The sequence below is a fragment of the Alosa sapidissima genome, chromosome 13 (assembly GCF_018492685.1).
Source record: "Alosa sapidissima isolate fAloSap1 chromosome 13, fAloSap1.pri, whole genome shotgun sequence".
NCBI classification, from domain to species: domain Eukaryota; kingdom Metazoa; phylum Chordata; class Actinopteri; order Clupeiformes; family Clupeidae; genus Alosa; species Alosa sapidissima.
The window spans coordinates 32852304-32874636 of NC_055969.1; the positions used below are offsets into that span (position 1 = coordinate 32852304).

Below are 22333 nucleotides of genomic sequence, written 5' to 3' on the forward strand. Positions count from 1 at the left end.
CTTTGGGTTTGCTATTTTGTAAGCCTGTGTATAATGGAAGGGAACATGACGTGTGCTGCCGGTCTTGTAAATGATTCATTCTGCACTGAGTGGGTGCATTTTGAGGTCGTACGTTCTAACCGTGGAAGTTACAGAAACCACAGAAAGCCGTGAAGTGTACTGGAGAAATACAGAGCTCAGAAGAAACCTTGCTTTCGTAAAACACTGTCCCTCTTCAGGATAAGAAAACAAATGTTTTGCTAGTGCAAGCTGTACCAATACTGTGGCTATAGTCAAGAAATTGATGCATTAAGTCTGCGTAAGGATTCTTAAAGGAGTGTGGCTGGATATCTCTGCTTCAACTGTGTGAATATTGTGCACATAAGATTGCCCACAACCACAAATGGTGCCGAATGTTTGTGTGACTGATACGAGGCAGCTTTACGCCCTTACGGTAAAAAAGTGGGTTTATATTTGCACAACCCAGTTCTCAAACTGCAGCACAGGTCAGGATGTGTTTGCAAACTTTTTTTGGTGTGGACTCAACGGTAAGCTGCAGGTGCAGCGGCCTTGTGTTCTTTGGTCCAGTTTAGGAGCGCTGACAAAAAGCTGGCCTACATCCCAGAAGAGCCCAATCAAGGGAAAAGGAGAGTGATGCATCATCAGTAATGATCAGTAAAGTGATTGAACAGTACTGAAACTGCTGAAATGGAAAGAGACCTCTTACAATACTAAACAATACAGATCAATACAAATACTGTGTATTTGTTAATAATGTAGTGATCAGGTGGTATATCATGTATTTATGATCCAGCTGTAACACACAAGAACAACCTGATGATCTCAATGACAGTTCACCCTTCAAGTTGTGGTGGTCTCCACAAAGTGTCAGTGACACCTGTATTTTTTTACTGTTGCTCATTACAGAGATTAAACTATTATGTGATTTTTCGGTTGCTTTTAGTTAAACCAACGTATACAAGTATACCATAGCCTCAATCCCTCTCCCTAAAATGATGTTTATTTTAGGATCAGATTGTCTTTCAAATAAAGATTGATGCATGCCAGAGCATTGTTTATATAAGCTCACTTTCTACTGCACTACTTTGTGGCTGCCCTTTGTGAACTCGTGTGTGCATATCAGACTATTAATAAAACATACCACTCTTCATACTGAGATATTGCTAAGATTACCATGACCTTCTATTGGGACAGCCTATATAAGGACAGCAGGGAACTGCACAGAAATAGACTCCCTAGAAACGTCTGTAGCCACTCTGACTGTCCCCAGTTCAATTATGTGATTTATTTTTTACGTGAATAGCACTTGAAATGGCTCATGCTCTCACACTATTCGGATGAACATCTATATCTATCCAGTGCTAGACTTCTGTGAAACGCACTTCCAGCCTTTTACATGTAGTGTATGATCGCAATGATGACACAGCACTGGCCTATTGCCACTGATAAAGACACAACAGCAGCAGCATACTTGTCCCAGAATGCAACACAGTAGCTTTTGAAATGCATTTGTTTGAAATGACTCGTATTATTGAGATCAAGAAAAGGCTGTCATATTCCAGTCTTATATGGCAGCTTCATATTAATCCACTGTGAAGCTCATTTAAAGATGACTTTGAAAGAGGACACCATTTATTGTTTTTCCGAATGAAAGGGGATGAGAGGGGGATAGAGAGAACGAGGGAGATAGAGAGAAAGAAAGAGTGGGAGAGAGGGAGGGAGAGATTGACTCTACTCTGTTGGCAGCCTCTCTGGACTGCTCAGCATCCAAAATGCAATTCAGGAGAGATACTCCATCTTATCTTGTAGTTGCCAAATGTGAAAAGCCTAATAAGAAAAAATATGATATAATAATATAGATTCATCTCTGTTATATGCATTTTGTACTTGGTTTGTACAAGACTGCACAATAAATGTAATCGAAAGTTTTTTGTGATTTTTCATTTGCCCTGGAATGTCCTGACACACTGACACATAGTTTAATTTTTCCAAAAGAAAGACAAAGTCAAGAATAAAGTGAAGAGTAAATTGACTATCGGAGGTTCAGGTTCTCAATTAAATTTTGCACATAGAAAGTACATTTTGATTGCCACATTTTTAGTATAAGTATATATACTTTTTTGATCCTGTGAGGGAAATTTGGTCTCTGCAGTTTATCCCAATCCGTGAATTAGTGAAACACACAGTGAGGTGAAGCACACACTAATCCCGGCGCAGTGAGCTGCCTGCAACAACAGTGGCGCTCGGGGAGCAGTGAGGGGTTAGGGGTTAGGTGCCTTGCTCGAGGGCACTTCAGCCGCGGCCCACTGGTCGGGGCTCGAACCGGCAACCCTCCGATTACAAGTCCAGAGTGCTAACCAGTAGGCCACGGCTGCCCCTTTTAAGAGCCAACGTTCAAAAAAATGCACAAATGTACTGCCTGACACATTACTTGATGTGACTTTTACACTCCTGTTTAACATATGGCATTTTTAGTGTATTTAGGCATGTTGATTTAAACATTTTATTTACAAAAAATTGGACCTGACCAAAGTGGATAAACATTAATGCCTTCAATATCTAGATTTTACAATGGTGCCACACTCTGGTCAAAGATGGTAGTGTCTGTACATTTGCATTTTCTGTGCAAGTTGAATCTGAAGGATGCTGAGAGCTGTGATTTGTATGTGTTCCTGGCAAAGGTATCATCATTTATTTTGACTGAGTGTTGACCAATTTGCAGTGAGTGATTTTTGAGTCTGATTTTAGGGTAACCAAAAAAATCTTAACAGATTTTCCCATAAAAATAGCACCCATGAGTATAATGGATTTCAAGGCAAACAAACAAACATTGTTGATCTAAAAAAGGCACGTTATTTATTTAAAGTAAATATACAAATGCCATGTCTGAAGCCTCAGGAGCAATCAGAATGCTCCTTAAGATTAAAAACGGCTGAAATTCTTAAACGTTTTTATGCAGTCTTCAAGGGTTTCTTTTCAAAATGCATTTTCGTCTTTAGAAGAAGAGTCCTACTTGAAAAGAATCACAATATGGCTTTTTGCTCCGCACAAATTCATCCCAGCTGGAGTTAAGCAGGGAAAATAAATCGCGTCTCGAGGCTATTTACTGTCAAAACATTTTTTTTCTTCCACTGGACCTTAAAATCCAATAAGAAAAAAAATCTCCTCCCCTAAACAATTGACCACCCACTGACAGCACACAGGCATTGGGTTATTTTTCTCTCATGGCTTTGTTAATTTTCCCACTGCTCTGCCAAATATTTCCTCTGCAGGTCGCTCATCAACTAATCAAAGGCCTCACATACAATTAGGATTGTGGAGCACACATGAAAAACATGACAAACAGTACCAAGAGGGTGGTTGCTCCTGGCTACTGTACAGACAACCTAAGTTAGACGACTTAATGGGCTGCCCTTTTGTGAGGTCCACTGGCACATGGTCACGTGCTGTGTGGTTCACTGGCGCTGTTGTTCCAATCTAACACCTCGCTGAGGGGAGATAGACCTGACTCAGGGTCATGTGACCCTCGTGACTGCTCTGTGGTAGCAGTGAAATGCTGTGACCAGCGTGACAGTCAGTTTGCCACCGCTGCCCCCTGCTCATCTTTAATGACGTGATAGTGTGGTGAACATCATGAATAAAGAATGTCCTTCTGCTGTGCAATTTGTGGTTAGACACACCAGGAGTTCCACATGGGACTATCCAGAATATGTTCTCCAGATTAATTAAGGATTAAGATTAAGGACATGGTTTTAGATTTAGTCAAAGACAATGGTGGTACCATTCATGTGTTCCAAGTCCAGTTCTCTGAATAATGCAACATTGATTTTATGATGTGATTCCTGACTGATATTATAGCAGTTTGATAACACTGTTCCTTGTCTTAAATAAACAGACAAAATGCACCCCCAGACCTATTTTCATTTTGAAAACATTGCAGCATTCCCACACATTCAGCAATCACTTCTGTTTTCCTCACACTTGTCAGAATAACTGGGTACAGAGACATGAATCAGCATGTCCGATATCCACCACTTGCATTTCCAGAACAACTTATTTTTCGACCGAGCTTCCTTTTTCTTATCAACATCCTGCCAAGCAGCTGTGCTATGCTGTGCTATGCCCTTAGCTCTTACTGACCCCCCCCCCTCCTCACACTGTCCCTCCAGCCATCCTCCTGATGTAGCTCCCCTAAGTACCTGTTTTTCTTCCTGAAACACAAGTACCCCCTAAAACCAGACATCATGTGAAAAACATGTTTATTCATATTGTCATTAAGCATTTGGTATATACTGCTGTATGCACCTCAAGCCAATTCAGGGCTGAGAGACAGTAAATGGTTATGGTATGCGGTCATGATAATAACTGGGGACTTAAACATATGAGGAGTTCATGGAGGAGAGCTCATACCATACATACAATAAACATATGGAGACTCCTCCTCCCGCAGAGCATGCCTGTTCCATATGTCTTCATTTAGACACAGTCGTGCCCTCGGCTCCTGCTTGTCTGAGAAAATACATAGGGCTCAGACTGGCATTAAAGAAAATCACTCAATTACAAAAAAGAACTATAATCTAAAACTGCTCTCAAAAGACCTTTTGTTTACCTCTTAGTTTCCTTTTTTCTTCCTTTCTTTCTTCCTCTCTCTCTCTCTCTCTGTGTGTGTGTGTGTGTGTGTGTCCCTCTCTCTGGCTGTATTAAGTCTAAATGATAGGATAAGAATGACCTCATCATGAGTCATGCTGTCGAGCCTTTGATAATTGATATGTGTGGGTTGTCCAGTGGCAAATATGTTTTCAGCTAAACCTGTTGTGACGTGCATTTGTAAAGATGCAGTGAGGTGTGCACACAGTTGCCAGGCTCATCACCCACTGCGCTCCATGCTACTGTTACCACGCTGGTCCACATGATAAGGCTTCTCACTGTTAACTGAACAGGGATGAGAGCTAAAACTTTAACATGTGAAAAATGCCGAGTCGGTCACAAACAAAGCACTGGTTGAAACATAGCTAGCTGTATGGATAACATGCTCTCCATAACTGACCACTGAAGGTGAAAAATTGAATTGACACCATCTAGTAGAATGTCCCCTGTCAAACATATCTTCATTTACAAAGGGCAGAGAAGGTTATTTATAACAGACACTTAAATTAGGCTCTCTGAGCTCTGTGCTCTGGCCTGCTCTCTCAGCATGCCTGTCTGACCCTTACTGAGGGATGGCCGGCACAGCTCCTGCCCCAGCATAATGGAACCTGCAGCACCATGACCAGAAGATCAAAAGAACAAGCTAGGGACAGGCCATGGGCATCTGAGAAAGTATCGCCTCTGAGAAATGTAGAACAGGTTTGGGAAAGCCCATATCTGAGGTGGTACGTCACATTAGTTTCTCGTTTAGTATGAGGAACTCAGTCAAAAAATACACTAATTTTGCATGCATGCAATGTTACATGTCAAAGGCAGTTTTCTCTTCTCTCGATTGAATCTCAATGATTATATGATAGGCCGACAACTACAGATTTGTAGGCCCTAAGTGTTAAGGCCATTTTAGGGGCTTTACAAAAGTCCAGACATTTTATGCAAAGTATTTTTATGTTCCAAATTAATTTACTAATAGCAAATGGATTGACATACACTTCAAGACTTTGAGCCAACTTTCAAAAACGTTAAAAATCTGTGCAGTTACAAATAGCCATATTAGGTCATGCTTATAAGTTTTGCATGACATGACTCTTGACACTAATTCAGCTCAAAAAGAAGGGAAAGGCTTTGAGTGTTGAATTACAAGTGTACTCATATTTGTAATACTATTAGTACAGGTGGTATCTTTGTTCTCTCTTGGGTATCCACATAAAAGGGACCTGGAGACATGTTGGTGCTCTTCTTGTTTTCCTTGCTGGAGAGGTTGGACTGGAATTTCGATGAAGTAATCAAGACACAATTATCGAATGACCGTGGGACGTTTTGTTTGTCCTGCGCAGTGTGTGAGCCGCGGCAGAATAGAATGCTGGTCACGGCGATGACTGAACCACCAAACCTATGTTGTTGGGTTTCTACTCAGTTCCTGTCGGCCTGGGCAGACAGTGAAGCGGCTTGCGTGCCTTGCGCATGCGCTATGCAAGAGCCATGAGTAATGAGCTGTGCAGGAGGACAGAGTATCGCATCCATGGATTCGAAAAGTTTCAGCGCATCAGGAGAACCAGCCGAAATCCGACCCGTGCGTGGTTCGACAAGTGTAATGTGTATGTTGGTTATCTAAGGAATAATGTGAGCACTGTGAGGAAAGCCAGCATCCACAACTTTAAAACTTTGCTGGACAAAACTTTTTTTGTGACAGGACTGGCTGAACAGATCTCGGGGCAAGCAACTCAGCGGCCAGACTCGAGCGCTCTCCTTTCTCTGAAGCCAGTGGATTGGAGCAAATTCTATTGTGATGCTAAACTGAAGTCGGAAGAGGGAAAAGGCTGACAAACGATCAAACGTGAAGTTTTCCACGGAATAGTAGCATACACAGTAAAACTTTTTCAAAAGGGATATATAATTTTGCAATTAGTTTGTAATTTTATTTGTTATATAGAGCTGTGATGTCGCTTGTTTTTGTTTTATCACTTGGTTATAAATCATTTGTATTTTCATCGGGACATGACCCTTTGGTAATATTTACACTGGCAATCCCTCGTTACTGTCTGACTAAGAATTCAGTAATGCACGGAAATGAATGATCAAACAGGAGTGGACATTCTTATCTTGCCATGTGTGGTTTCTGAGAAGAAGTTGGAAAGGACAGAAAATAACCACATTTCTTTGGTCCTCGATTCATCCTCTCAAGTGGGCTTTGGTTGAGTGAGCCGGAGAGGACTGCCGACGGTCCACACCTCTTCTCGCCTCTGTTGCCGACTATGGATAACAGTTTTACCGGTTCTAACAGCACCGTGTTCCAGAGGGGAAAGTCACTGTATGTGCAGGCACGGCTCCAGGGTGGAGCTCCCTGGGGGTTTACGCTCAAAGGTGGCCTTGAACATGGAGAGGCGCTCATCATCTCGAAGGTGAGGACTGTTTTGTCATTTTGTATTAACAGACAGGCCCAATGTTGGGTTACTGTCCCCCAAAATGCCCGATGGCTTGGACTTAATGTTTTATATGGTGGTTTAACAGAACACTGATTGGTCAGACTTGCAGGTATTTCATAGACAGATAGTCAATACCAAACATTTTACATGAAAATTGATGAGTTCATTGAGGAAGTGCATTCATGCCTTGGAGCTGTTATACCCTCATGGATAGCCACATGTAATTATGCACCTGTTCTGGCTGCTAGAGAGGTTACAAACTCATTACCACTGGTTTATATTCTTCCCCCTGAAAGGATGGGTATAAAAGCCTCCTCTGGGCAAGCCCACTACTCTCATACCTAATGGCCCTCCTCAGGACCTCCTACTACAAGTGCTCGTTACAATGAATGTAGCCTTTCAACACACCCGCTTCCATACTAAACCTCTTTCCTTGCCCTGGACAAAAGTATGTCTGCTAATCCACGGTCTTGTGACTGACCGGTGCGTTTTTCAGGGCACACTGTATGTCTGTACTGCCCCAAATGACAGCGCAGGGCACAACCTGGAGGCATGTATCAGGGCACCGGCCTCTCACACGCCCTTCGGTCATGCAGAAGGGCCAGTGACCACAGCTCGCATATCCTCTCAGTTTCGTGTCCACGTTGATAGTCACTTGAGAAGTGCATTATTTGTTTGTGTAAGAGATGGTTTGTGTATTACTAAATATAACTGTTTTGGAAAAGACAGCAGTTGAGACTTTTGGTCAACAGAAATGTATGAGTATGATTTAGCTGAAATTTGCCATGAAATATTTTTCTATGTTACTTCCTGTTTGTCTGTTTGAATAGAAGCATTCTGCCCATGTTGCATGGCCGTGTGTAGTGCTGCTGTACCACCTGAACCCTGCTGAACTCACATGCTGAGTGGGATGAGCGGAGTCTATGTTGGGGTCTGTGATGGGTTGCGCTGGTTGTGTTTCTGCGCACGACTGGATTCTCGCTGCAGTGATGAACTTTAAATCAAAGTCATTGCACACAATGGTTATTTACCCTAACCACGGAGATTTGCACAAATGTGACTGTGTTACTGCATATGGCACAATGAAGCCCAGTAATAACAGATGAAGTGTCAGATATATGTGGTCACTCTGCTTTCACTCTCCCATGACCCCTGTGTTATTACTAATGCCTAATAAGGTCCAGCGTAAGGTCCAAGGTCCAACCAAAGCCATGCTGCACCGTGTGGTGTGCACTGTAATTCAGCACTCTCCTTTGGTCTGCTACTGTCAAAGGAAACATTTTTTTTAGCAGCCATTGGATGAGGATAGTCTTCATAATAAATAAGAGACCTGCTGCCATATACTCCCACTATTAGAGGAGAGAGAGAGAGGGGTAGAGAGAAAGAGAGAGAGAGAGAGAGAGAGAGAGGAGCTTGCTTGTCTTGGACTCTGTCCCCAGGTATCAGAGCTCTGGGTTCATCCAGCTTCATCACCATTAATCTGAGTTCACCATGCCCTCGCTGGAGAGTTCATCCCCATATCCCACAGATTGTTTGGGAAGTTTTCATATAATTTCCACTCAATTCCTCCTCATCCCACAATGGAAAAAAAGGTTTGTTTTTGTGTCTCACAGAAATTACATGGAGATGGGAAGGAGGGGGGCATTAATTCACTGAAGTCCAGTTTCCCATTGTGCCTTTGACTTATTGAAGCAGCACTGATTGCTCTAAACTATTTAACAATTTGTACAGCGTTAAATGTTTTTGGAATGTTATATATGTTTTTCTCTGGCTGTGTTTTGCAGATAAAACATTAAGGGTCTAAAAGTGGATAGGCAAGGCAGGCGGCTCTGCTGGCCTTATTTGGTGATTTGGATTTCATTCTCTGAGAAATGTCTTAGTCTAGGCAGGCTCTCCTCTCAGCTGACAACTGAGTTGCTTTGAAAAAGAAATGAAACACAGAAAACGAAAACAAGCAAAGAAAAGAAGTGACAGTGTTCCGCCAAAGGCGATGAAAGAGACATTCTTCAGCTTCCGTGTGTATAGGAGTGGATGTGGATACTAGGATAAACAGGAAACAATGACAAAGATATTTTTCTGTCAAATGGGAAACTATGTAAGATAGAGTCAAGCAAACCAAGCAATGTATACCTTCAAATGAAAGCTAAGCTCTGAAATATCCAATCACAATTTAACTAAGAATTGTTTATGATAATAAACAAATACCTTTATAAGGCAAGATTGTTGACATGGTTTCTAATGGGGGTAAAAATCCTGCTTGAGATGATTGGTGTTGGTGGGTGAAATCATTGTTTGATGCCAGAGAAACCAGTAGTGATAAGGTTCCCAGATATCACAGAGTGCTGAAGTGGGTTTCATTATTCACCTCGACACTCAACATGAGCAAGGGAGAGATCCTGAATGAGAGATGCACAGAGAGAGAGAGAGAGAGAGAGAGAGAGAGGGCAATGGTCAGTGTTGAGATCTCAGTTTTGTGAATACTATAAAAAGCCACATACTGTACCCACAAGAATAGCTACACATTATTAAAATGCAAAACAATCCACCATATTTTCTGTGTGTACACTGCTATTTGGGGTCACTTAGAACTGTCCATTCCACTCCAAGATTACTCCAAGAATACCAGCTGACTGCTTCGTCCCTACATGGTTCTTGCAAGGTTTGAAGCTGGCCTTTGGGTTATTGTCCTTTTTTTGGAGGAAACTGGCTCCAATCAATCACTTTCCACAGGGTGTGGCATGGTATTGCAAACAAGATGATAACCTTCTTTCCTCAAAATTCAATTTATTCAGTACCCACATCCTGCTTCCCACTTGACCGCCACCAAAGCACCTCCCCCCACCATGATAGACAGATGTGTCAAACACTCCTCCAGAATTTGGTCTGCTTCTCACAAATGTTCTTCTTTTCAGTCTTTTCAGTCTTTCCTCTGGTGACTCTCTGTGTTCTTTATCTATTGACCAATAGGATATATGGCTTTTCCTGTACACCTCTGTCTAGAAGTCCAGCATCCTGAAGTCACCTCTTGTGTTGATGTTGACACTGGTCTTCTGCAAGTGTAGGACCTGTGTGGCATCTGTTTCCCAAACTAGGCACTCTAATGGATTTGTCCTCTTGCACAGTGTGTGTGCTGGGACCACCCACCCACTCCTCTCTCTCTGTTCCCATTCCTCACATGGATAATGGACCTCTGGATGCTTATGTAGACATTGTGTTATATTGTATAAATTAGCCATTTCCTGCTCAGATGGATATTTACAACATTAACAGCATTACACAGTATCTATACAGTATTTCTGGTTGATTTGATGTTATTTAAATGGACAAGAAGCATTTGTTTTCCCCTTAAGTGGTTCCAGACTTTTAAATGGCAGTTTACATGTAAAAGTCATCCATCATGCAGAGCAGGTAGATTGATTGGCACTGTGTAAGGGAGGAGAACAGGGCTCTGATTGGAAGATGAGGGATAAGCTGGCAGCTTAGGCTGGATGCAGTGGTGACAGTGGCACTGTCATTCAGTTCAGGGGGAGGCCTGAGCAGCCAAACATGATCCACCATTAAGCAGATGTTTGAGAATGCTTATATCTGTAATAGTACACCAGAATTGCAAACATATGCAGTCACTCATACAAAGACACACACTAGAATGAACCCCCTACCCCTCCCAAATACAGTCCTCTTTTCCCTCAGCTCCCAGCACCCCTCCCCCCTCCCCTCCACAGCCCCCCTCCTGAAGTGGGGAAGTGCAACTCGGAATGCGGCTCGGGGTTTCTGGCAGGATTTCGAGAGAGAGAGAGAGAGAGTGAGAGTGAAAGAGAGAGAAGGAATGTAAGTAACGGAATTTGCAAGTGCTCGGCTCGTCTGAAAGGCAACAAGAGGGAGAAAAGAAAAGCTTAGAAAAAGAGATAGCGAATCCAAACACGCACTTCATGTAGACTGCATACTGATTTCCAGTCGGACACTTTTCTCTCCCGTAAGATGTCCTTTTACTGGGCCGGCTTTGAATGTAGCACTCTATTTACCGGGCCCCAGCCATTGGAGAAGCTGTCCCAGTGACCTACGACTTTCAGGGCCGAGGGTTAAAGAAAGGTTAAGAGAATTAGTCTCTTTGTCCAGGGTCTTATTAATACCTTCATTGTCGGGGGCTTGGCAGCACATCTGTACTTAAAAGATTCCTTTTGCAGGCCCCCTGGCCACCAGAGTTAAGCAAATCTCACAGCGCCCTTTCTCAGGGCCACAACGGTCTGTCTCAAAGAGGAAATGTAAAACGCCACCATGCCTGCTTTCCAGATTATTCAAAATATGTCACTTTCTGAATGGCAGTATATTAAGTGAGAAAGTTCAGCATCTATTCAGGTGCAAAACCTGTGAAGTCGTAGTCTTAACCACAGGAAATGTCAAAGTGCAACAGGAGTGCAGCTGGGTGTGTGTGACAACAAGTGTCTAGAAATTCAGAAGACCTCTCCTTTTTCTTTTTTGTGTTTCTTTGAAAAACAACATCGCTGTAGTGTTGTTTACATTCTCTTAACACCCACTAATTGCCTGTTTGCAGCTGAGGCCAACACAGTGCTACATACTATGGGGCTGCAGTGATGCATTTTAAGGGAGTTTGGCTAAAATGATCTTTTTTTTTACAGAGGTTGAGACTGAAGCTGAAGCTGTCATCAGTTCTTTTCTATCTGTTCTGGTTTTGTGTGCATGTATTTTACCGTCAGGAAATGTTGTCATCGTGACAACATTTTAATATGATTCCGTATTTCCATCAAGAGGTAGAATTCCTAAATACCCCACGTCTATCCCATCTGTATGGCTTTGATGAGGAGCCAGCACAGTGTTTCCAGGGGAACGCTTTTACCGTCGCACCATGTGCTAACTGTCAGCAGGCCCTTGAGATAAGGCTGGCAGGATGATCCGTAGGGATGGATTATGAGGGGTGACACATTTCTGGACACACCTCCTGAGCCCCAGTTTTGGCACACCAGTGAATAATGTATCTACACCTAATGACTTCACTGAGGCATGGCAGTCAGGGAGTTGGAGGTGCCTCTGACGGGCCTGAAGGGCTTTGAATGAGAACCTCCACAGCCTCATTCAAGACTAAATGTGCTGTACACACATTCATTGGGATCTGTGTGTGTGTGTGTGTTTGTGTGGTCAATTCTCCAGGTCGAGGAGGGAGGGAAAGCAGACCAGTTGGAGCATCCCCTGCAGGCGGGCGACCAGGTGGTCATCATCAACGATGTGGAGCTAAGCGGCTTCAGACAGGAGGCCATCTCTCTGGTCAAAGGCTCCTACAAGACCCTCTGGCTGACCGTCCGCAGGTGAGGCGCAAGCAGATCAGGTTCATCTATGTACGCTTGTGGCTAGTGTGTTTTTGATCTCTTGTTCTACTCTGTCTATCTTACCTTAAGACGTGTGTTTTCCAAAAGCTCTGTTTGCTATTAAGACTCATGAGATGAAAGGGCTCCTGCACTCCTCACTCATCACTGTGCTGACATGTTGACCTGCTCACCGAGTCTGCCATGGCCTCACTTTGTCATCACAGAATTGCACGCCCTGGCCTAGAGCTTCGAAGCTTGTGGCTGAAACAATTGTACAGACTCTCAAGTGTGCACTCTCAAACACACACACACACGCACACACACACACACACACACACACACACACACACACACACACACACACTCACTCACTCTGATAAGTCCATGGGGCTTGGTGTCGGAGGTACCTGAGTGGAGGTTGGCTCAGCCAGATGAAGCCTCAGCCTCTTTGTTATCGGCACAAGGGCTACTGTGTGTACGTGTTCAACGCCCTGGGGAGAGTAAAAATAGGGGAGAGCGTGTGCTCACATGTACACACACACACACACGCGCACACACACACACACACACACACACACACACACACACACACAGAAAAAAACACTCACGCATACACAAATCGAGGCAAACAAACTCAAACATTCAGCCACACACAAATGACTGGCCTTCTTTTGATACGTTGCAAAGACAACATAGATTAGATACCGCTGATGGCGACAGGTATACACAAATCCGGCGAGCGTTCTGTGGAGGCTGCCATCTTGTGGCGACGCCATTACTGAGCTGTTACTGGTATGTAAACAAACCTCCGTGATAACGCACCCTCAATGACAGCTACAGCCAGGCATTATGGCTTGTTGGGTTGATGATGTTTGACAGTGGCCTCCAGTCACAGATGAAGGTACAAGCGATCTTACAGATTATTTATGAAAATATCTTAGAGTAGAGAATGAGGAAATAAAGACATAATTGGGACTAGGTTGATATTATAGCTACTTAACTACTGTAGCTAGCTAACGTTAGCAATAACTATGCTAGCTAGGCTAGCTAACGAGGAAACTATACAAATATCTGTCCATTTGGCAACAATAAATAAATGAATGGATATCAAATAAACAAATTCATGTTTTTCATTTGTGACCATTGTTTATCTAATTTTCACATTTCAAAAGGAAAGGGTAAGGTACAGCTAACTGCTATCTGTGCCAACCGTATGGTAACGTTAGGCTACCAGACAGGGGCAGTCGGGGTATTTTGTGTATCTCACATTCTTTTTTCTTCCAACTGGTAATTTTATTGCTGCTATTGGAACAATTGAAAACGGAACATGTTTTCCCACTCGACATTATAAAAGAAGTAGTGAGACAGTCGTAAATCGCGGGCTGTTATCCCAGTGGACGCAACGAATCCAATAGGAGGCACTGGCACAATGCTACCCAGCAACAGCTCAGTAATGGCGCCCGCGTACTTCCGGTAGTTCCGCCGGGTTCGTGTATAGAAGGCCGTGCACCCGGCACTTATCAGCACTGTCCTCTAGAGGACAAACGCTGTGAGATTCCACTGGGACAGTCCATGCAGAGCACCAAAAAAAAGTAGCCAGACAGTCAATACTGGACTTCCCGCTTGGCAGAGAAGCTGCATGTTTTTATGTATGAGAGTTATCATAAGGGGTATCAGGTGGCAAACTCAGTCACCGCTCCCGAGCCCCCTCACTGAAAGAGGGGGACTGTGATGCTCCCGCACAGTGTGGCCCAGGCTGGGCCACTCACAAAGGGCCTGGGACATAGAGGCCAGCCAGTGTGCACACAGCCAGGGCCTTTTCTTAGTCCCCATTAAGGAGCCATAATGGCCACCATTGTCTCACACCTGGCTTTGTTCAGGCCCCAGTGCCTGGTGTCAGATTCTCCGGGATAACTCGGGCTGGATTTGGGGTGAACGCTGCCGGATGGGGGAAGGGAGAGCCGGGGGGTGGCGGGGAGTGGTCACTTCTCAGGTGTAATGGGGGGGTGGGGGGGGCGGGGAGTGGTCACTTCTCAGGTGTAATGGGGGGGGGGGGGGATATGCTGCTTTCAGTTGTGGCTGTTCTGAGAAAGTAGGAGAGAGAGACGGGAGGGTTCAATGGAAAGCCAGACAAATCTCATGTTCTCAGACATGGCTCGGGTTTTGTGGTAGAGGTAGCCTGTTGGGGTGACCGTTGGGGGTAAGAGCCGGTCACTTGAGGAGGCTCAGAAAACAAGCAGGAAGCACAAGCCATCAGCGACCAGCAGGAACCGGACTCTTATTTGCATCCTGGTCCAGAGTCCAGTCACACGCAGCCAGAGTTGAGGCGAGCCATTTCCCCCTTCCAGAGTCCAGATTTCCTTCACCTCCACAAGGCTGGGTAAAATGGACACTGGTCCTGCACCGGGAGGAGGAAGTTGTTGACTGTGTGAAGCCCTTGATCAAACAGGCTTTCCCCCTGGATGACTCGATCACCCCGAGCCATTAAAGAGCGGAGAGATAGTACCAGCCTGGGCAAACAATCAGCGAAAGGCCAACAGCCGTTTCTGCATGCAGGTGTGACATCACTGACGGAATAGTGTGAGTGGAGGAGTTACGCAAGCGAGAGGACTTGGGACTCGGCTCCTTGGGAAGTGGGAGACGGCAGCGAGATGTCATGAGGTCTGCTGGGAAAAAGCCGTAATCTGGAACACGACTGCGCTCATGCAGCCATAAACTTCTGTCTTCTGTGTTTCTGTCTGTGCTGACAGAGTTTTATACCAGTTCATGATAACAGTGTTAGGAATCTGTGCGGAGAACTGGCTCTGACTCAAACAATTGTGCCGACATGGACACTGCTGTCAGTTGAGGCCAGTACCCCTTGGAAACGACCAGTCCACACCATGGACGGACCGTAGGAAAGAACTTTACGACTAAAGATTTTGTTTGCAAAGTTGAGCTCTTTTCTTAATGCCCCCCGTCTCTCTGAATGAGAACTATTGAGAAGTGGGTTCAGCTACTGTGAAAGAGAGAGACAGCAGCGGATCGTCTGAGTCTGAGCCCTTATGGAAGAAAAGGAAGACAACATGAGTGAATCAGACAGGTATGTGACCTCTCCTGCTGCCTCTGCTCATGAATGGGGCTGCCAAAATTAAAATTGGAAGTTGAAGCTAAGGCCCCCATGCTCTGAAAAGGGCTGAACATTTAAGAATAGGGAGCGTTGCTTACCCCTGGTTATTAAAGTTTTGCTGTCTCTTACTGGTCACTGACTAAGAAGGAGCTGATTTCACCGATGGCAAATAGTGGAGACCAAGACATTTGTAATCAATTTAAAAGATAATCTGCCAGGATTCCTAGTCTAATTCTTCTGTCTGTTCTCCTGGATTTCATGAAGACGTCATACCCGTTGAAGCATTAGCTAGAACCAAAGCATGATGTTTCTCTTACTGGTGTTAATGTAACACACCACTAAGGACCGAGACAAGTGACTAGCCAGGTTATGGTTAGCCTCCCTGGTTTTTGTTGCCAAGAATGGACTGAACTGACCAGTGAGGGCAGCCCTTCACCCCTAACCCTGCTCCCCACCAGGAGATGACAAGGCGTAGAGAAGGACCTGCAGCAATATGACAATGAGGAATGCAGTAAATATTTAACAACGTCCTGTGAGACGCCGTGTTCTTGCCAAGTTTCTCTGCCTAGCACCTGCTATCTCTGTCTCTCTCTTTCTTTCTCTCTCGCCTTACCTTTCTCTCTCTCTCTCTCTCTCTCTCTCTCTCTCTATAGCTCTCTCTCTCTCCTTTCCCCTTCTTTCCCTTTCTCTCTTTCTCTGTCACTGCCCCCTCCTTGCTGCCTCAACCCCCCTGCTGTTAACTAACCCCAGTGTAACATGACTTGACAGATCGTGCTGCAGTGGAAACCTAAGGCAGCGTTTGTGTTCACTTAGTGTCGGATGTTAATAAGTAACCTGCATGTGCAAAGACTGAAGCAAGGCGCTGGAGGCTGCTGAATGCGCCACTTTGTGGAGGGAGCCCACTGTTCAGCGTCTGACAGCGACTAATGACATTTGAAGTGACTGCATGTCACGCTCGCTATGCGCTCGTTCACATTGTAAATAATGACTTCATGTGCCCGAGTGTGTTTAAAAATGAAACGCCTTGGCCTGTTAAGCTTTCATGAGATGCTGCGCTAGGGGATATCCAACTGTGCACCTGCCTGGAGTCGCACAGACTGGTGAGCAGATGTCCCACGGAATCCACCTTTCCTGTCACCTCTAAAACAATCAGGCATGACCCATGTCATTGACATTAAGTAGAAAAGGTAGCAAACAAGTGAAACAACATTAAGTGAAAGTACCATTTCATTCGTCAGATTAGACTACATATTACATAACACATTTTATTTTCAGCTAAATTTTCCTTATGTGTTCTGCTAGTTGTCCATGCAGTAAGTGCTCAAAAAACTTGCAGAGAGACTTAGCTCTCTAAATGTTAAACAAAGTGGCTTGAACCAAGCAAGCTGTACATTATTACAACCAATGAACATACTGCTTCACGAGCACAGATGTGAGGGGTGTAGTTTGATTGGCTGTTGTTAGCTCAAATATCAACAACCTTTTGCCCGAACCAAGCTCTGCACCTTTAACAAGATATGTCTCACAGGACATGTGTGGCACTGCACCTTTAACAAGATATGTCTCACAGGACATGTGTGGCACTGCATCTTTAATACGATATGTGTCATATTTAACAAGATATGCCTCACAGGACATGTGTGGCACTGCACCTTTAACAAGATATGTCTCACAGGACATGTGTGGCACTGCACCTTTAACAAGATATGTCTCACAGGACATGTGTGGCACTGCATCTTTAACAAGATATGTGTCATATTTAACAAGATATGCCTCACAGGACATGTGTGGCACTGCACCTTTAACAAGATATGTCTCACAGGACATGTGTGGCACTGCACCTTTAACAAGATATGTCTCACAGGACATGTGTGGCACTGCATCTTTAACAAGATATGTCTCATATTTAACAAGATATGCCTCACAGGACATGTGTGGCACTGCACCTTTAACAAGATATGTCTCACAGGACATGTGTGGCACTGCACCTTTAACAAGATATGTCTCACAGGACATGTGTGGCACTGCATCTTTAACAAGATATGTCTCATATTTAACAAGATATGCCTCACAGGACATGTGTGGCACTGCACCTTTAACAAGATATGTCTCACAGGACATGTGTGGCACTGCATCTTTAACAAGATATGTCTCATATTTAACAAGATATGCCTCACAGGACATGTGTGGCACTGCACCTTTAACAAGATATGTCTCACAGGACATGTGTGGCACTGTACCTTTAACAAGATATGTCTCATAGGACATGTGTGGCCAACAGAGCCTAAACATGGTGATACTCTGAGTCAAGATAACAAGCTGACGCCAACACAGCATATGCATTTGCCATTGAGTGAGCTCACTCTTAATGATGAGTTGTTATGGCACATTGATGTGAAGATTATGTCACACAGCAGCATAATCAAACATTTAATTACACATGAATAAATCATCACAAAATGTCACTCCCTCATGTCATCCGAGCACTCTCTCTCTCTCTCCAGTCCACTCTGTGACCGAGCACTCTCTCTCTCTCTCTCCAGTCCACTCTGTGACGGAGGCCACTGTCCCTGGCTCCTCGTTGGGGCAGAAGTAACATTCCTCAATGGTCACTCTGTTTGTTTTGTGCAGACAGCCTTTCATATAGCCACAGGCTTTTCCCCCTTTACAGGGCCTTGATGATAGACACCCAAACGTGAGCATTACGCAACATCCTAGTCCGGAGGAGAGAGTGATGAGAACACACAGAGAGAAAGGAAGAGAGAGAGAGAGAGAGAGAGAGAGGGTGAAAGAGAGAGAGAGAGAGAATGATGAGATGGAGGGAGAGAGAGGGGGACCAACCCTTGTAGAGAGAGAGAGGCCCCCATAGCTCTAATTGAGAAGAGCAAGAAGCGGGCCTGGGACAAGGCTTGACTGTTTGTTTGTGTACTGCTCCTGCTGATGGGGCACATGGTGCTCTAGCGGTCGGAGGAGACACCAGGGCTGAGCCGTGCAGTGGGCTCGTTCCTCCATCACCTGTCTCTACACCTGTGTGTTCCTCCATCACCTGTCTTTACACCTGTGTCTTTAACCACAGGGGGGATTTGGAGAGGGAGATGCATGGTTGACTTGGCTTACTTGCAGTAAATCCGCATGAAATTATGTGAATTGCTATTCCTGTCGACGTGGCCCAGACAAGTCCATACTGCGAAGACTTTACTTTGATCACTCAGCTTCTGTTTGATATTTACATTTGATTGGTTTGTAAGATATTTGTGCACTCTTTCCTTTTCCTACTGCTTGATTCAATCAGCATTCAGTGGCACCATTTAGTCCTGCATTAAGGCCCAATGACATGGGCAGGTGAGGATTTCCCAGGTGATTAGCAGATAATGGAAGGGCCCAGCGTGTGAGAGAAAAGTAAGAAACTCCTTTTTCTTGCTCTTGGTTTTCACACATTGTTAGACTTAGCACCTTACAAAGTGTTTCAGAGAGAGAGATAACCCCTCACAACAAATAACCCCTCTATGCATGACACCCTCAAACTGAGGCTGTTTGTATTCATCCTTGCGCATGACCACTCTGTAGAATCAGTGGAGAGGGTCTTTTGAGAGCAATACACATGTTTATATTTGCCGGCCTTTAGACTACATGACAATATGAGTGTTTTCTCTGGCAATGGGTGAGTGGATCTCTTAAATGTGTTGAAGGGCCTTTGCGGGGAGTTATGAGAGGGAGAGTCCGGGAGGGAGACGGCACGCTGCTCTTTTCAAACCCAGCCTGGAGACACACAAGCACTCCGAGGGCCATTGTTTCCAATGGAGATGCTGCCGGGCCAAGCAATGGCATAGAGAGCAGGAATGTTTGCAGAGGACTGAGAAAGGGTCTTCATTTTTGTATCTCCTCTCTCTCTCTCTCTCTCTCTCTCTCTCTCTCTCTCTCTCTCTCTCTCTCTCCCCCACCATCTATCTATATTTCATTCACTCCTATCTTTATACCTGTATCTCCATCCTTTCTCTCTCTCCCTGTCTCTTTCCCTCTCTCTCTCTCTCTCTGTCTCTCTCTCTCTCGCTCTCTCTTTCTCAGTGATAGGCCATGTGGTACCAGACTGGGTTGGTGTGTGGTATGAGGAAGCATGGGAGTGAAAGTGTCATTAAAGAGAGTGCCGTCTGGTTGGCCCTGAGGGCTTGACAAGTGGAACCTGCTTTGTGACATCAGCCCTGCGGGTTCCTCTCCACTCGGCCCAGCCTCTCATTGGCTGAGGGCAGGCCAGTAATTTGAACTCTCTCTCTCTCTCTCTTTCTCTCGACTGCCTGCTGTGTGAGTCTCTCATGAAAGAGACGGATAGAAGGAGAGAGAGACAGAGAGAGAGAGAGAATGTTGGTCACTCTCTTCACTTGTGTGCTCGTTTGTTGTCGCCGGCTCATTTGAGGTAAAGTAGCGTGCAGCTTTGTATTGTGGCATGAGTGGCTCTGTGTGTGTGTGTGTGTGTGTGTGTGTGTGTGTGTGTGCCTGGCGCCTGCCTGTGTGATATTGGGATCTACCTCCACAATTTGCCTTTGAAGCTGTAGACTAGGTAGGCAGGGTTGTTTTGTTGCCACTGCCATGAGACTGAACGGAGGGATATTTGTGCTCTGGACAGAAAATGTCCAGTTGTCATCTGATCCGGCTAAGCTCTCCCTATGGAGCAGGTAAGCCAAAGCTCCGCTCACCTGGGCAATGAGTAACCATGCAGACCCATGCTTTTGTTTCTGGAGGAGCCAGAATGAGGCAGCTGTGATCCGCCTAATGGCCCTCTTGTTTTTCTATCTATTCAGTGTTCTATTTGTTCTACAATTAGGCCCCAAAGAGTCATTCGTTATGTGCGATGCTCATCGTGCTGAAAGTCTTGGTGAAAAGAATGACATGGACTTGATAAGAAATGTGTAAAATTGTGTTCACAGAGAGGTTTCGGCTGTGTGTTTCAGTTTAGTGATTATCTCTGGAGAGCTAAACCATCACGTGTTGGGGCCTTTAAATGAGGGAACGCACCTGTGCTCAGGTGGAAGTGCTATTCATCTTTCTGTCACCCCGTGAAAGAATCTTGTGATTTATCCTGTTTGAATTGCCAGGAGAGAAACTCGAGTCGAACTTGACTTAATGCCGGCGTCTGATGATGTAGGAGATACTTTTGGTTTCCATTGTTTTCCATATGCAAGCTCAGTTTCCCTATGCAAACAATGAGGATGTGCACGTGTGTGTGTGTCTCTGTGTGTGTGTGTGTGTGTGTGTGTGTGTGTGTCTGTGTCTGTCTCTGTGTTTCACTGCGTATTTGCTAGTCAGCACTTTTTTACCTTGGCTATTAGAAAACAAGGCTTGTTCTTTTCTGTGTACGGTGGTTTGATTGTTTTCACTTTCCCCCTGAAGGTGAGCAGGGTGTGTGTGTTGTTATGAGAAGAGGCTCGCTAGTTACAGATGCCTGCTGTGGTGCACCTGTTGAGCTGCTGTGTGTTGGCGTTGGAATTCATGACTCTCACTCACCTGACCTACAGTATGCAGTCTGAGATATATGCAAATACAGACACACACACAGACACACACACACGCTCACACAAACAGATGCACACAATCACTCACATACACACTCACACACATCCTCCCTGCACCCCCCCAACACCCAACACCCTCCTTTTTTAATTACAGCATGACATGACATCACCAGGCTGGGCAGGCATTCCAGAGACTATGAGGGGTTCACAATGCTGTGGCTGTGCTTTCTACACAACACAGTGACGTGTGTGTGTGTGTGTGTGTGTGTGTGTGTGTGTGTGTGTGTGTGTGTGTGTGTGTGTTTGTGTGTGTGTGTGTGTGTGTGTGTGTGTGTGTGTGTCTGTCTGTCTGTGTGTGTGTGTCTGTCTGTCTGCGTGTGTGTGTGTGTGTGTATGTGTGTCTGTGTGTGTGTGTGTCTGTCTGTGTGTGTGTGTGTGTGTGTCTGTGTGTGTATGTGTGTGTGTGTGTGTGTGTGTCTGTCTGTCTGTGTGTGTGTGTCTGTCTGTCTGTGTGTGTGTGTGTGTGTGTATGTGTGTGTGTGTGTGTGTGTCTGTCTGTCTGTGTGTGTGTCTGTGTGTGTATGTGTGTGTGTGTGTGTGTGTGTGTGTGTGTGTGTGTGTCTGTCTGTCTGTGTGTGTATGTGTGTGTGTTTTGTGTGTGTGGTTGTGTATCAGTAATGGGAGGGAGATTGCACATTGCTGTGTGCGCATGCCTCTTTAGCAGGTGGATGGTACGCCAGTAGAAGTAGAATCTGAAATCGCCCAGACAGACCCCATGGCTCCACCCTCTCATGTCACTCAGGGGATCAGTGCTGCTATTTATTTAGTCAAATTAGAAAGATTAGTCATGTGGCAAACAGAAATGCAACATGTGCTGCCACACCCAGCGCCGTGAGGGAGGCTGCGGAGGTAGTGCTGGCGAGGGAAGGGGGTGGGGGGGGGGGCTACTCTCCATCTTGGCTGCAGGCTCGGTGCTTCCGTCTCATTCAGCCCTTATGTCTGCCTCCAGTCCACCCCTTCGCCACCATCCGTCTTCCCCTGTCCAGACCTCCCTCCCCTGCGCCGCTCTCTGGAGCCCTGTCCAAACCTCGCTCCCCTGCGCAGCTCTCTGGAGCTCTGTCCAGACCTCCCTCCCCTGCGCCGCTCTCTGGAGCCCTGTCCAGACCTCCCTCTCCTGCGCCGGCCAGGGCTCCAGAGAGCTGCCTGGGGAGAGCCGGGGCGGTCTGGCCCTCGGCCAGGGCAGCTGTGTCCTGATCCTGCTTATGGCTGCTAATGTGGCTCTTGTTGGGGGTAAGCCTATGTCCAAATCACTGGTTTAGTCTAATC

The 22333-nt window shown here is 45.3% G+C and overlaps 1 protein-coding gene across 5 annotated transcripts in view; it reads left to right on the plus strand.

The window, feature by feature from the left end:
- Window positions 1-6162: 6162 nt before the first annotated feature.
- The window catches only part of shroom3 (shroom family member 3), a 46007-nt gene continuing 29836 nt past the window's right edge, over window positions 6163-22333 (plus strand). For 2 of the 5 annotated variants that reach the window (XM_042059779.1, XM_042059780.1), the window contains exons 1-2: window positions 6163-7046; window positions 12237-12391. In XM_042059779.1, the coding sequence (XP_041915713.1) occupies window positions 6900-7046; window positions 12237-12391 (302 nt within the window). In that variant the 5' untranslated portion in view covers window positions 6163-6899. Of the gene's footprint in view, window positions 7047-12236; window positions 12392-14643; window positions 15474-19785; window positions 19912-19985; window positions 20171-22333 lie in introns of those variants that run through there. The other 3 variants (XM_042059784.1, XM_042059781.1, XM_042059782.1) reach the window with 3 other exon arrangements.